Below are 14,337 nucleotides of genomic sequence, written 5' to 3' on the forward strand. Positions count from 1 at the left end.
GGTAGAAAGGCCCTGCAGAGGGACCTGGACAAGTTGGATCGACGGACAGAGGCCAATGGGATGAGGTTCAATATGCCTAAGTCTCGGGTCCTGCACTTTGGTCACAACAACCCCATGCAACTCTACAGGCTGGGTCCAGAGTGGCTGGAAAGCTGTGCGGAGGAAAAGGACCTGGAGGTGCTGGTCAATGCTTGCCTGAACATGAGCCAGCAGTGTGCCCAGGTGGCCAAGAAGGCCAACAGCGTCCTGGCTTGTATCAGGAATAGTGTAGCCAGGAGGACCGGGGAGGTGATCATTCCTCTGTAGTTAGCTTTGGTGAGGCTACACCTTGAGAATCGCATTCAGTTTTGGGCCTCTCACTACGAGAAAGACATCAAGGCTCTGGAGCACGTCCAGAAAAGGGCTATGAAGCTGGTGAAGGGCCTGGAACACAAGTCCTCTGAGGAGCGGCTGAGGAAACTGGTATTCTTTAGTCTGGAGAAGAGGAGGCTCAGGGGAGACCTTATTGCTCTCTAGAACTACCTGAAAAGAAGGTGTGGGGAGCTGGGGGTCAGCCTCTTCTCGCAGATAACTGGTGATAGGACTACAGGGAGTGGACTCAAGTTGCACCATGGGAGGTTCAGGTTGGTTGGAAATTAGAAATTTCTTCTCAGAAAGAGTAGTCAGGTATTGTAATGGATTGCCCAGGGAGGTGGTGGCGTCACTGTCTCTGCGGGTGTTTAGGGAAAGGTTGGACCTGGTGCTTATGGACATAGTTTAGTGGGTAATAGTGGTGGTATGGGGATGGTTGGATCAGATGGTCTTGGAGGTCTTTTCCAACCTTATTGATTCTATGATTCAAGGAAGGAAAATATGAAGAGCATAGGAGAAAAAGAAATACATGCGATTCTTAAGACATAGGAAAGCAATGAACAAGGATAAGAAGAAGTCTGAGAATATGAATCAGTTTTAGAAAATAGAATTAATAACAAGACAGTATATGTTTTGCATGCAAACATGCAAGAAATGTTTTATATAACACATCTTTTCTCCACAAAATAAGGACGGTAGCATGCAAAAAGTATTAGAATAACTAAAACAGTTATTAGACTGCAAAACTACAATAGGCATCTGTAGAGAATCAAATATGCAATCTCCTACAATAGTATTAGGATGGTGTGCCATGCTGCCACAACACACCATCAAAGCCGCCCAAGCTTAGTTGTAATTGCACAGGAAAACTGTTTTTCAATAAACAAACAAATAAATAAAGTTAAAAAAGGCAAAATAAAAAAAAGAAAAAAAATCACATTAAACATTTCAGATTTCAATGTTTACTCTAGATCAGTCATAGCAAGTACTGAAAAAGAAGCTCCTAAACACACAAATTTAAATCACAAAATCAAAAGAATTTATTGATTTTGTGGTTTACCTCAGTTTTATCATGTCCATCTCAGTACAAATTATTAATATTAAGGCAAATAAAAACAATTAAGCACAGCACAATTATTTTACTGGCTGCACAAACTCACAAGACAGAAGCTATTTGCAGCTAACACAGAAAGAAAATTAAGAAGTAAAGAAAAGCATGATTTCTACTAACCTCTGATAACAACAGAGGATGTACACAACACGCTTCCTGCTTCATTGGACACTTTACAGGTATATAAACCAGCATCTGATTGCTCTACACTCTTTATATGCAAAAGTAAGGTATTGTTTTTGAATGATATTTCACAATGAGGACTTGAGTGAACTTCCTGATTGTTTTTATACCAAGCAACAGTCAAAGGTTGAGAGCCAGCAACACGGCCCTCAAGTTTAAGTTCATTCCCTTCTGTTTCTTCTACTGCTTCAGACAATTTCTTAGTAAAAGTAGGTGGAGTTTTTCGTTCTGTGAAAAAAGAAAATATGCACCAAAGCTGAAATAAAAAATTCTAAAGAAAGCATTTCAAGAAAAAAATAACATTGGGGAATCAATAGTTGCTCTCATTTAAATAGGATTTTTTTTGTTTGTTTGTTTTAGTGAAAGTACTCCAAGAACAATGGCAAGTGTTTTACTTGTACAGTCACTGTGTTAGTGGATTTTCTTATTTGTGAAAAACAACAGGAAAAAAACACACCTATTTGATTGATTGATGATTGATCTAAGTCAAATGCCTTTAAAAACACAAGATTTTTTGATGAGTTATCAAGGAAGAAATAGGCCTATAGAATATAAAGACTATAACGAAATTAGGCTGAAGAAAATATCCTTTCTTTCCTCCTCCCCTTGTTGTTAATGATCCTTTCAATTTCTTTTTAAAGATCCATGGGTATTATACCATCCAGATAGATATTTTTGAGCTATATCTCAAAAGTTATGTTTAAAGTTTTTTCTCAAACTTTTCTTGCAGCAATAATGCCAACTTCCTTTACAATTAAAAGAAGAAAAATTACACACAATGTATTATCTGTTCAGTACCTTTAACATTCAGTTGAGCTGTGCAAGAATCCTTTCCAACTTCATTGCTAGCATAGCATGTATACTTTCCAGAATCTCCCCTCTCAACTCTCAAGATGGTCAAATGGGCTGTGTTTTCTACATAACTGATTTGATAGTTTCCTCCTGTTCTAATCTCCTGGTTATCTTTTGCCCATGTGACTCTAACAGGCTGTGTTCCAGAAATGTGACACTCAAAGTCAGCACTTTCTCCAATAATACCATCCAAAGATGTAATTGGCGTGTCAAAGAATGGAGGAGTCTTCCCTTCTAAAGAGTGAAAGAAATTAAAAAGCATCACTTTAACATCACAATTTGCTTTAAATCTTTTCGAAATAAATATTATTTGTACAATATTTAATACATGTATAAAGTAAAAGCAAGTTTTAAGATACTTCCATTAAATATTTCACAGCCCACCAACCTGTAAGGACAAGTCTTCCACTAGAAGAAGCAGTTCCAATAGCATTGGTTGCTGTGCAGGTATATTGCCCAATAAGGCTCCTGTCCGTCTTCAAAATCCGCAGAGTTGCTACATTATCTATGAAGGTTGTGTGAACATTGTAGTCCTCTTTTACACGTACGCTGTCTTTAAACCAAGATACTTCAATAGGTTCTGAACCAGCAATGCCACAATCAAATGTAACTGGTAAGCCAACAGTTTCATGAACATCTCTTACTTTTCGGGTAAAAGAAGGAGGAAGTTTACGCTCTGTAAGAAAACAGGTATTGTACCATGAGGTCTTTCAAAAGCTATGCACCTATTGTACTCACCAATACTGTAAAGTATTATGGATTTTTGCTTTTAACTTATTAAAAATGTTACATTTAAATGTACATCATTTAATTTGGGAGCTCATGTGAAAAGAACACAGTGCATATGGATTCAAGAAAATATATAACCATTCTGCCCTTATTTACACCCAGTGAGACTATTTAACCCTCAGGACTGCCTAGCTAGCTTATGATCTCAGGACTCTTGAACTGCAGAAACAGTCAAAACGATATCCTAAATGGGGAATGAAGATGCAGAAGCTACTATCCCTACAGAAGAAATGTGGTCAGTAAGAGATATATTTAAGTTAGGTTTACTGTTAGACCTTTGTTAATAGAACACATTACCACAGGTTATCTTACTGGTCAGAAAAGAATAGAGCTTTTAAAAATTAAAAGACAATCTTTGTATTTGAAAGAAAAAACATACCGAAGAAATATAGGCCATTTTCCTAATTTTTAAAAAAGAATGATTCACCTTGAACTGTGAGCAAAGATGATGAAGCAGCCTCTCCAACAGCGTTTTCTACTTTGCAGATGTACTCCCCACTGTCACTACTGTCCACCTGGCTGAAAACCAGAGTGGCAACTTGGTTCTTAAAGTGCATTTTCACAGTAGCCGTTCCTCTCAGTTTTGTATCGCCTTTGTACCATGACACAATCATTTCTGGTGTTCCAGCAACCCGGCACTGTAAGGATGCTGAATCCCCAACAGTCACCTGCACTGGCTCCAAGGGTGTAATGAAATAAGGTGGTTCTGAAGAACAAACAGCACAAAAAAAGGTATTGCACAATGACCACAAGTAGTTGAAATAACACTTGATGAAGTGATGGTGGCTTGATGACGCACCTAGTATTGTGATTGCACCATGACAATTATCTTGTCCAGAGTCATTTTCAATATGACAAGAATATTGCCCTTGATCTTCTAGTTTGCTACTAGGGATTTCCAGTATGGCAGATGTTTCTGTAGTGGTGATGCTACACTTTTCAGAGTGTTTTAATATTACTCCATTTTTCTTCCATGTCACTGAAATTGGTGGAGTACCTGTATATGTGCATTCCAGGAGTAAATTTCTCCCTTTCTCTACACTTAAATCATTCACCTTCTTCACAAATTTTGCTGGTTCTATAATGAACAATATAAAAATATAAATTAAATAAAGCCAGGAGATTTTTTTTTTTCTTTAAGAAGCATAAGAAACAGTAGTCTGGACAAACCTTTAACAAAAAGATGTGTTGTGCAAGAAATCTTCCCTGCCTCATTAGAGACTTGGCAGGTGTAGTCTCCACTCAGAAGTGGATGTACATCAAACAGCTCCAGCTCTGCAAGTGAGTCTTGCAAGGTTATATTGCATTTGTGCCCTGGTACTAGCTCAACACTACCTCTAAACCATTTAACTTCCAATGGAGGGGAGCCTTTTATGATACTCGTAAATGTTATGTTTGTCCCAGAGAAAACATTCAGCGGTTCGGGTTTCTTCATGAAAGATGGTGGTTCTAAGCATATAAATAAAACAGAGAAGAAGTACATTCAGCTTTTGATGAAGAGCATAATTATCAGAAATATACAACAAAACCAAGAATTAAGTCTTTTTGAAAACAAATTTGAGTCATCCAGCTCTGGCTTCTTATTGATACTGACCTCTAACACTCAAAAATGCGCTGCATTCATCTGATCCAGCTACATTAGTAGCTGTGCACAGATAAGTTCCCATATCAGATTCCTGAAGTACATTCACTTTCAGAGAACAGGTGTTGTCTGTAAGGGTAGCCTGATACTTGTCTCCACTGGTAATCTCCTGTCCATCATGAAACCAGGAAACAAGAATAGGTGGTGACCCATAAACTTTGCATTCCAGTACAGCAGAAGAACCCAGCTGACCATATGTTTCTTTCAGTTTTCTTGTGAAAGAAGGAGGTATAATACGATCTGCATTTGTTTAAACATAAAACAAAAAAACAACAAAAAAACTTACAGTACAGGAGCTTAAAATACAGAGGGTTTTCAGAGCATAATAAAACCAGTTTATTTTGATGTATCTGCATTAGCAATCTGCTCCTGCATGTCTAAAACACTGAAAAATAGATAGTTGATGGTTAAGGAATCAACTTAAGGAATACCTTTTCTTTTTGCAGTTCTTTTTCATATGAAACAATATTGCACCAGTTGTCTGGAAAAGACAAATGGATTAAAGCTGAAGAAATCAAACTGCACTATAACTCCTGCCCCTCAGATGCTAGGTAGGCATCTGTTCCTGATGCTTGTCACAGTGGAGTGCCAAGCATTCAAAGATTATACAAGCAGTGAGCCCCCTCAGACTGCCAGTCATGGGAAACAGTATGCTATCTAAAAGCATTATAAAAGAACTTTGGATCAGATGTGACTCAAAAGGAGTAGTCAACTAACCTGAAACGTGCACCGAAGCTGTGCAGCTGCTTTTACCAACACTGTTTTTCACCTCAAAAGTATATTCTCCACTATCTTCTAGTCCTGTATTGAGGATCTTAAGCCCAGATACTTTGTTGAAGAAGCTGATTTTATATTTATGGTCAGTAGACAATTCATTCCCATCCTTAAACCATCTAGCAGTAAGCTCTGGTGTGCCGTCTACTGTGCATTCCAGAGTACAAGAGTCTCCAGCTGTAACTTTCACGGGGCCTGGTTTCTCTACAATGATTGCAGGTTCTGCAATGAGACGCAAGTCACAGCATTTTTAAAAACAACAATGTGATAGTAATTAGCACCATAAAAATTAAAAATTTTAAGCATTGTAAAACATATTATGTTTTTTATACCATGCTACCCACCAAGCACTGTAAGTGTGGCAAAGCACTCCTGAACTCCAGCATCATTTTTTATCTGACAAACATATTTCCCAGCATTGGCTGGTTCTGTGTTTCCAATCCGCATAGTTGCAACATTTTCTGAATAGGAAATCCAAAGATTTTCACTTTCTCTAATGATCTCCCCTTTGTCTTTTAACCACAGAACAGAAATGGGCTGTGATCCTTCAACTGCAGCCTGCAGTTCGATCGACTCCCCAGCTACAACAGTGAGATCACTCAGCTTCTTCACAAAGGTTGGTGGTGCTATTTAAGAGAAGATATTTAACAGTAAAAAACACTCCAGGACGGGAAAAGTAGGAGGAAAATAACAGGAAAAATGAAATTCCAAGAAGGTGAATTAACAGTCCTTATACAAACCTCTCAGTGTTACAGAGCCAATACAGGAGTCACTTCCCACATCATTTACAGCTTTACAGTGATATTCACCAACATCTGCAGTATCCACACTGAGAATGTGAATGCTAGCAAGGTAGTTCTCAGACATGATCTTGTACTTCTTGCTGCTCCGAATTTCTCGTTTGTCTTTATACCATGAAATCTGGAATGGAGGAGTGCCCTGAAGCTCACATTCCAGACGAATATCAGACCCTTTCAAGGTCTGGACTGGATGGGGCCTCTTGATAAAAATAGGGGGTGCTGAAACAAAGGAGTTAAAGTTTGTGTTATTTGAGCTGATGATATTAAAGAAGAGAGTATGCAAGTAGCCAAACTGATAGTGAGCAGCAAAGGAGCACTGTGAGAGATCTCCCACGATATAACAAGCAGGCAACAGAGTTGCCATCTTTTCAGACAGGCTTTGGTCTGTCTGATTAAAGAAAGTGGGATTTAACAGCTCTTCCGCACAAGAGTACACATACAGATAGAAAGGCAAGGGAAGAGCTGGGATTCTGACCTTTTACTTTCAGTGAGGTACTGGTACTAGCACTACCAGCTGGATTCTGAGCTTCACAACTGTAGTCACCGCTGTCTTCAACTCTGAGGTTGTGCATTTCAATGATTGCCACTGAATCCACAAACGACATTCGGTATTTTTCACAGGGGTGGATCTCAGTTTCACCTTTGTACCAGATGACTTTGATTTCTGGAGATCCCCCTACTTTGCATTCGTACCTAGTGGAGTCATGCTCTTTCACAAGTCTTGAGGAGTCTAGTTTCTTAATAAACCTTGGCGGTTCTGGAAAGCCAAAAATGGAAGATGATGTTTTTAACTGCACAGATTTTTGAATAAACAGATAAATATCTAACAGAAAATATAAACTTTTGGGGACTTATGCAATCATTCTAATTTTGTAATTGCCATTTTTTTTTTTAGATGATTTGAAGTTTGTCCAAAATGTAGATTAGGCAGCAAACAAGTTCTCTATTTGCATTTTAGATAGTTTCTCCTTATTTTGTTTTCTCGTTCTGCTTCTCTATGTTCAGCTGACACGTGTGGTTTTCTTTAAGTAATATCCTCTTGTAGTACATTGGTAATAAAAATGCCTGATGGAAATTCAAGAATCCAAACTGTTCATCTAAGTACTATTGTTCAGAGAATTTAGGCTGAGCATTATAGCAACTGCTTTATAACTTAATATGTCATTAAGAATTGATACAGTCAATAAGTGTATTTGAGTTATAACCCTTTGCACATTTATTGCAAAGCCAAACATAAAGGTGCATATAAGGACTATAAGTCAAGGATCTTAGGTAGCAAATAAGAGAAGTTCAAAACAATCATGCTGGGAAGAATTATGAGATGGTTGGTACTAGTGAAATTGGTTTTAAAGGTCATATGACTGGAAAGTAAACCAGATGGCTACGTTTTACTCTGTAAGGAGAGAAGGAAAGGGCGGTTTGACACTTTACATCAAAAGTACCGTGCAGACGATTCAGAATCACATGACTGAATGCTCATGGATCAAAGATAAAAGTAGTAAAACCAAGAGGTGGTAATGTGGGAACAACTAACAAATCTCTCTACAGAACAGGATGAATTGCCTTTTTGTGTATCTGTAACATGTGGGAAGAATATCTATTTTACTGTGGGTCACTTCAATCTGTGGGACATTTGCAGAACATCCTATGTTGTTAGTAACAAAACTTCCTTAGAGTTTCTAAAAATAGAAATTATGTCTTGTTAAAACAAGAACTCTTGGAATCTCATTACTTTGTTTTCAGATTTCATTTTGATAAACAGTTGATTACCTATCTGCATACTAACAGACTAACATTGCTGACTAGTCACACAGTACTTCCATTCCTTTCCAAAAATGTGAGTATATGTTAGTAAAGTATATACTTAGAATGTTAGGTAGTTTCTAGAACCTAAGGCAGGTGTTAAAACTACAGATTGGGAACACTAGATTTAAAAAAAAAAAGCGGGGGGGGGGGGTAGGGAGGTGTTGGAAGTCAATTGGATATAAGATCTTGATTCTACAAACAAAAGACTGTACGTCATAGAGATAAGACAGCATCTTCTCAAATTAAAACCATGCAAATCAATGCACATATGAGCTTGCACTTCCAAGTTTTGTAGGAATAGGCTGACAAGCAATGAGCAAAATTAATTTTACATCATTGGGAAATCTGCACAAAATCTAAAGAATTAAAGGAAAAATAATCCTGGAAAAAGTAATAAAAGAATAATTTACAATTTTATGAATAAAGAGTTGAAGAGTAAAGAGTTGAAGAGTAAGAAAATGAATAAGGTCAGTTAGAATCATTTTATGTAGAGTAATTCCAGTCAAATTAACCTATTAGTACTGTTATCATTAATAATAAACAGAATTATGATTCTGTTGGAAACAAACTTGAAATCTTTAAAAGAGCTTAGATTTCTTGCTACAGTATTTCAATTTTTTTTTTTTTTTTTTTAAGTCAAACTGTGTAATAACAGCATCCCTATTTGCCATTGAGTCCACAGGCAGTGCAGTTTTCCACACTCCTCCCACCCCCACCAAGAAAAATCCCTATGGATAGAATATACTCCAGACATAATATATTTGACATGCACTTGTTAAAAAATCTTGCTCATGGTAGTTCAGTTTCTTGTGTTATTTGTCTCAGAGAGTAAAAGCCATTATATTTATTCTTGTAAAGTGTTTGATTTCCCCTCCAAACTTATACAGAAGAAAAAAAAAAAAAGAGAGAGAGAGAGAGGGAAAAGAAGAATGCCCTGAAACAACAGGGACATTTAATCTTATGCATCATTTAAGTAGTGTATTTTACATTTGTCCTTTAATAAAATCAGTAGGAATAAAGTATCTGGAACATCTATTTATAAATCCAAGGTTCCCACCTACATCAAGGAAATTACAGTAAGGTACAAGTGTCACTTGTACCAGGACAGTTTGATCCAGTTATAAATTTAGATCTTTGAAAATCATAAGATCCACACACTATGTAGAGAAGTAAAGTGTTGGCGGAGCAGATATTTGTCACCAAGTCTGCCCTCAGATCCGTCAATTTTTCCTATTCAACAACAGGAGTTTTCAAATATTTTCAGGAACTGCACACCCGTTAAAAATACATTTAAGCCTCATAAGTGAACTTGCTTCTTTCAGGTACCTTTCCCTCTTCTGGACAACTTAGCAAATGACACTACTAGAGAAAGAGTTTAAGACAGACAGATTTTGCTGGCCAACAGTTATTAATAAAAGCACAACAGGGTACTAAGTCAGAGTTAATATCTCAGTGACAGAATTCCCTTGATAAGACTCACTGTACCAGACCAGAAGAAAGATGGATAAGCATTTAGGTTTTAAAATAACATTTAAATGAAATAAAATAATATTTAAATGAAATGAAAGATCTCAACATGACATCTTGTAAAGATTGTTAGTCTCACGCGTCTGCACTATTCAGGGTTTTTTGTGGGTGTCTGCCTTGCAAAGAAATGCCTGATGAACAGTAAAGATCCCAGCAATACCTTGTACAGCCAGCTGAGCTGCGCATGCATCCTTTCCAACGCTGTTGCTAGCAGTACATGTGTAGAGTCCAGCATCTCCTTTACCCACTTTTAGGACCGTCAAGCTGGCCATGTTTTCCACCAGTGTCATCTTGTAGTTGCCACCTGGGCGGATTTCTCTGTTGTCTCTGGTCCATGTAATTCTCATAGGTACAGAGCCAGTCACATGGCACTTAAAGGTTGCACTTTCCCCTAGTGCCACATCAGTAGATACTGGCTTGACATCAAAGAAGGGAGGTTGTAGATGTTCTGCAAAGAGGAAAGCATGGCAGAGCTCACCACTAAGCTCCCCTTCAACACACACCTGACCATGCCATGCCCACACTCCCTTACCACCATGCAGTGGGTAGAATGGGAGAAAGAGTAAAAGAATAAGAGCGCAAATAGGTACAAAATATCTTTAGGTGTGAGCTACAAACCTGTGAGGAGAAGCTTGGCACTGGAAGATGAAGTCCCCAGAGCATTTTGCGCTGAGCAAGTATATTGGCCACAGTAAGCCATGCTAGTTTGCAAGATCTGAAGAGCTGCAACATTATTTAAGAAGGTTGTCTGCACGTTATCACTGTCGCTTAAAAGAACCCCATCCTTGTACCAGGAGACCTGGATAGGCTCTGAGCCATTTATGCGACAATCAAAAGTCACTGGGGCACCAACTGTCTCTTGAATATCTTTCAGTTTTCTGGCAAATGTAGGGGGAAGTTGACGTTCTGCAAAATAATAATAATCATCACCATAAGTAGGAAGCTACCTTGTCAACCTAGAATTAGTTAACACTGAACTTAATAAGAACCCCTTTCTATAGACAACAAAGAGTTCCTACAAACTACCCCAGGAAAGAGTGGCCCCAGGACCATCACCTTTAATGACAAGCAAAGCTGTGGAGGTAGCAAAGCCAACACTATTTTCTGCTTTGCAGGTATATTCTCCAACGTCGCTTTCCTCCACGGTAGAGAACGCCAGTGTTGCCACATTATTCTTGAAGTGCATTTTGTAAGCCTGTGTTGATCTGAGCTTGGTGTCTTCTTTGTACCAAGACACCTTGATTTCTGGTGCACCACCAATCTGGCATTTTAAAATCAAAGGCTCGCCAACCTTCACCTCCACACGGTCCAGGTGTGTGACAAAATAGGGTGGTTCTAGGGGAGGAAAGAGCATAGTGAGCAGAGACAGAGCATCACTGGGGTCCCCTTGGGGATCAGGGGTGATGCATACCTAAGATGGATACAAGGCTGTGGCAAACATCCCCACCCGCCTCATTTGCCACCTCACAGGTGTATTCGCCTTCGTCACTCTTGGTGCTGTTGAAGATTTCGAGAATGCCAGATTTGTCAGTAGTTGTAAGACTGCAGCGTGGAGACTGAGCAATAGGCATTCCATTTCTTTTCCAGGTGACAGAAATGGGAGGGGTGCCCATGTAGGTGCTTTCCAGAACAATGGACTTCCCCTGCTCCACACTGAAATCACTTAGTTTCTTCATGAAGACTGCAGGCTCTGTGTGGAGGCACAGGTCAATAGTGAGAGGGACAAATGCGGCAGAGCTGCAGGCAGAGCATGAAGAGAGAGATACCTACACATACACACACACACACACCTTTCACAAAGAGTTGAGTTGTGCATGAGATGCTGCCAGCATCATTTGTGACCACGCAGGCATAATCTCCACTGTGGCCCGGCTCCACGTTGTGCAGCTGTAGCTGTGCCACAGACTCATCCAGAGAAATGGAACAGGTGCTGTCCAGCACCAGCTCCCTGATGCCTCGGAACCAGGTGACTTTGAAGGGGGTGCTGCCCTTGATGTAGCTGGTGAATGTCACACTTGATCCGGGCAAAACTTCCTGGGGATCAGGTGTCTTCACAAAAGAAGGTGGTTCTAAGTGTCACGCAAAGAAGTGAAGAGGGAGAAAAATGTTAATAGGAGATTTCCTGTTGGGGATGAAAACTGAAGCAGGTTAGAAATAGAAATAACAAGGGAGAAAACAGAAAAAGAAACTAAGAAAAAGCCATAGGAAATCAGAGGTAAGAAAGAAAGAGGAAAGAAGTGTTCTGTAGAAGGGGTTGTAACATCCTTCCACTGACCTTGTACAGTCAAGAAGGCACTACATTCATCAGATCCAGCCACATTTGCTGCCACACAGGTGTATGGCCCGGTATCTGTGACATCCAGGGCATTGAGCTTCAAAGCACAAATGTTATCCAAGAATGAGATTTCATATTTTTCTCCACTAACAATCTCATTCCCATCCTGAAACCAGGCCACTGATATGGGGGATGTGCCAGACACTTTGCATTCCAGCAGCACTGAAGATCCCAGCACCCCATTTGTTTCCTTTAATTTTCTTGAGAATGAAGGAGGAACAAGGCGATCTAAGTAAGACAAGGCAGAAGAAGAATAAGAAAAATGTTTTTTTTTTTTTTTAGTGCAAAGGAAAACAAAAACAAGAAAACAAACAAACAAACAAAAAACAACAGTTTTTTAAAGACAAGATATAGAGCTGACCTGAAACATCAACTGAAGAAGTGCAGCTGCTGTCCCCCACCTCATTGTGCACCTCAAAAGTATATAAGCCCCTGTCTCCCCTCTCTGCAGAAAAGACTTTCAGAGTGGAGATATTGTTGAAAAAGGTAATTTGGTATTTGCGATCACTCCTTAGTTCTCTGCCATCTTTGTACCACTTGGCGATAAGTTCAGGTGTTCCTCCTACTTTGCACTCCAAGGTAAAAGGGTTGCCAGCCATCACTGTGATCGGCTCAGTCTTCTCTAAGATTACTGCTGGTTCTGAAATAGGAAGGGAGGGGACAGTGTGTCACCAGGAAATCCACCTGCAAACCAGTGAGCACAGGATACAAGCAGCAAACAAGGGGTGGCAGAGACAACTGTGAGAGCCGCAAGATAGAATACTTGTGGAACAGGCTATACCCACCTAGGACTTGTAAAAAAGCAGAGCACTCCCGCATGCCAGCATCATTTTTGATCTGGCAAATGTACTTTCCAACATCAGTTCCCTCTGCACTGGCAATCTCAAGAGTTGCAATGTTGTCCATAAACCACATTTGGACATTTTCACTCTCCCTAATAACTTCACCCTTGTCCTTCAGCCAGACAACAGAAATTGGTGGGGATCCTTCCACCACTGCCTGTAGAGCTGTTGGCTCTCCAACGAAGATTGCAATGTCACTCAGCTTCCTGGCAAAGCGTGGGGGCTCTGATGGCAAAAACAAGGAGGCAGAAGAAGGTTAATCACGCGTGCCTGCTTGGAAGAGGTACAGCCAGAAGATCAAGAAAAGAAGGTGCTGGTGCTGTTGGTCTTCTACCATACAAACCTTTGAATTTTACTGGGCAGGTGCAAGTGTCACTTCCCACCTCATTCATTGCTTTGCACTGATATTCTCCAGTATCCTGGGATTCCAGATTGAGGATGTGAAGACTGGCAATGGAGTGCTTTGCTGTCACCTTGAACTTCTTGCTGCTCCGGACCTGTCTCCGGTCCTTGAACCAAGCCACCTCAAAGGGTGGAGTCCCTGCTATCTCACACTGGAGAATAACATCCGAGCCTTTAAGTGTGTCCACAGGACTCGGCACCTTGCTAAAAACAGGTGGTTCTATAAAAAAAAAAAGAATCACATCATAACATTTGAGACTGCTTCCCTGAGTAGGTTTCTGGATAGTAGCAAGACACAATATACTCAGGAAGGAGGCCTACACTTCTTCTTGTAAACCTATATTTAGCATCCTCATCTTATGTGGTCTCATCTCTAAAAGATGCTGAGCCTCTGGCATCTCCCAGAAAGCCATCCCAAGCACTCCCAAGGGCAGAAAATATGACACTTCTGCACCTGTTTGGAGTTAGCACTTAGGGCCTCTCCCCAAATGCCCCTCTCCCCTTTCTTCAGGACCATATTCCAGTTTTCCTCACCTCTTTCCAATCATGAAAGCTACCACCAGTGAGGCTCAGTACAACAGCCCTCTCTTGCTTCTTAAATTTCACTCCTGATAGAATCACTGTACATAAAAAACAGGCAGAGGGATGTCTGCAAAGTGTGTCCATCTCTCTCACCATGGCTGGTGCTTCATCTAGTTCATACATCCCATGTGACCCAACAACCTTGCCTTATTCGGCTTGCAATTGGCTTAAACAGGAAGGCAAGGGAGTGGCTGCACAGTGCTCAACACCCACTACCATTTCCTGCCTAGTCTCTCTGATGTCTACAACGCATCAGCATATTAATCTGAGAGCAGCTGGAAAGAAACTGCCCTGGCAGCCACTGACTGCCACAGCAGTAGCTCCCTGTTTGGGGAGGAGGG

The 14,337-nt window shown here is 40.1% G+C and overlaps 1 protein-coding gene across 1 annotated transcript in view; it reads right to left on the reverse strand.

Moving 5' to 3' along the window:
* Positions 1–14,337, reverse strand: part of TTN (titin) — a 243,979-nt gene that overhangs the window by 159,022 nt on the left and 70,620 nt on the right. The window contains exons 76-95 of the mRNA XM_083841011.1: positions 13,356–13,634; positions 12,956–13,237; positions 12,532–12,810; positions 12,111–12,398; positions 11,626–11,904; positions 11,247–11,525; positions 10,892–11,170; positions 10,454–10,741; positions 9,996–10,283; positions 6,978–7,259; positions 6,443–6,721; positions 6,047–6,328; positions 5,646–5,924; positions 4,881–5,168; positions 4,457–4,735; positions 4,086–4,364; positions 3,714–3,992; positions 2,886–3,173; positions 2,444–2,731; positions 1,583–1,873 (exon numbers count right to left, since the gene is read on the reverse strand). Of these exons, the coding sequence (XP_083697137.1) occupies positions 1,583–1,873; positions 2,444–2,731; positions 2,886–3,173; positions 3,714–3,992; positions 4,086–4,364; positions 4,457–4,735; positions 4,881–5,168; positions 5,646–5,924; positions 6,047–6,328; positions 6,443–6,721; positions 6,978–7,259; positions 9,996–10,283; positions 10,454–10,741; positions 10,892–11,170; positions 11,247–11,525; positions 11,626–11,904; positions 12,111–12,398; positions 12,532–12,810; positions 12,956–13,237; positions 13,356–13,634 (5,655 nt within the window). The remainder of the gene's footprint in view (positions 1–1,582; positions 1,874–2,443; positions 2,732–2,885; positions 3,174–3,713; positions 3,993–4,085; positions 4,365–4,456; positions 4,736–4,880; positions 5,169–5,645; positions 5,925–6,046; positions 6,329–6,442; positions 6,722–6,977; positions 7,260–9,995; positions 10,284–10,453; positions 10,742–10,891; positions 11,171–11,246; positions 11,526–11,625; positions 11,905–12,110; positions 12,399–12,531; positions 12,811–12,955; positions 13,238–13,355; positions 13,635–14,337) is intronic.

The sequence above is a fragment of the Anser anser genome (genome assembly GCF_964211835.1).
Source record: "Anser anser genome assembly, chromosome: 6".
In the NCBI taxonomy this organism is placed as follows: Eukaryota; Metazoa; Chordata; class Aves; order Anseriformes; family Anatidae; genus Anser; species Anser anser.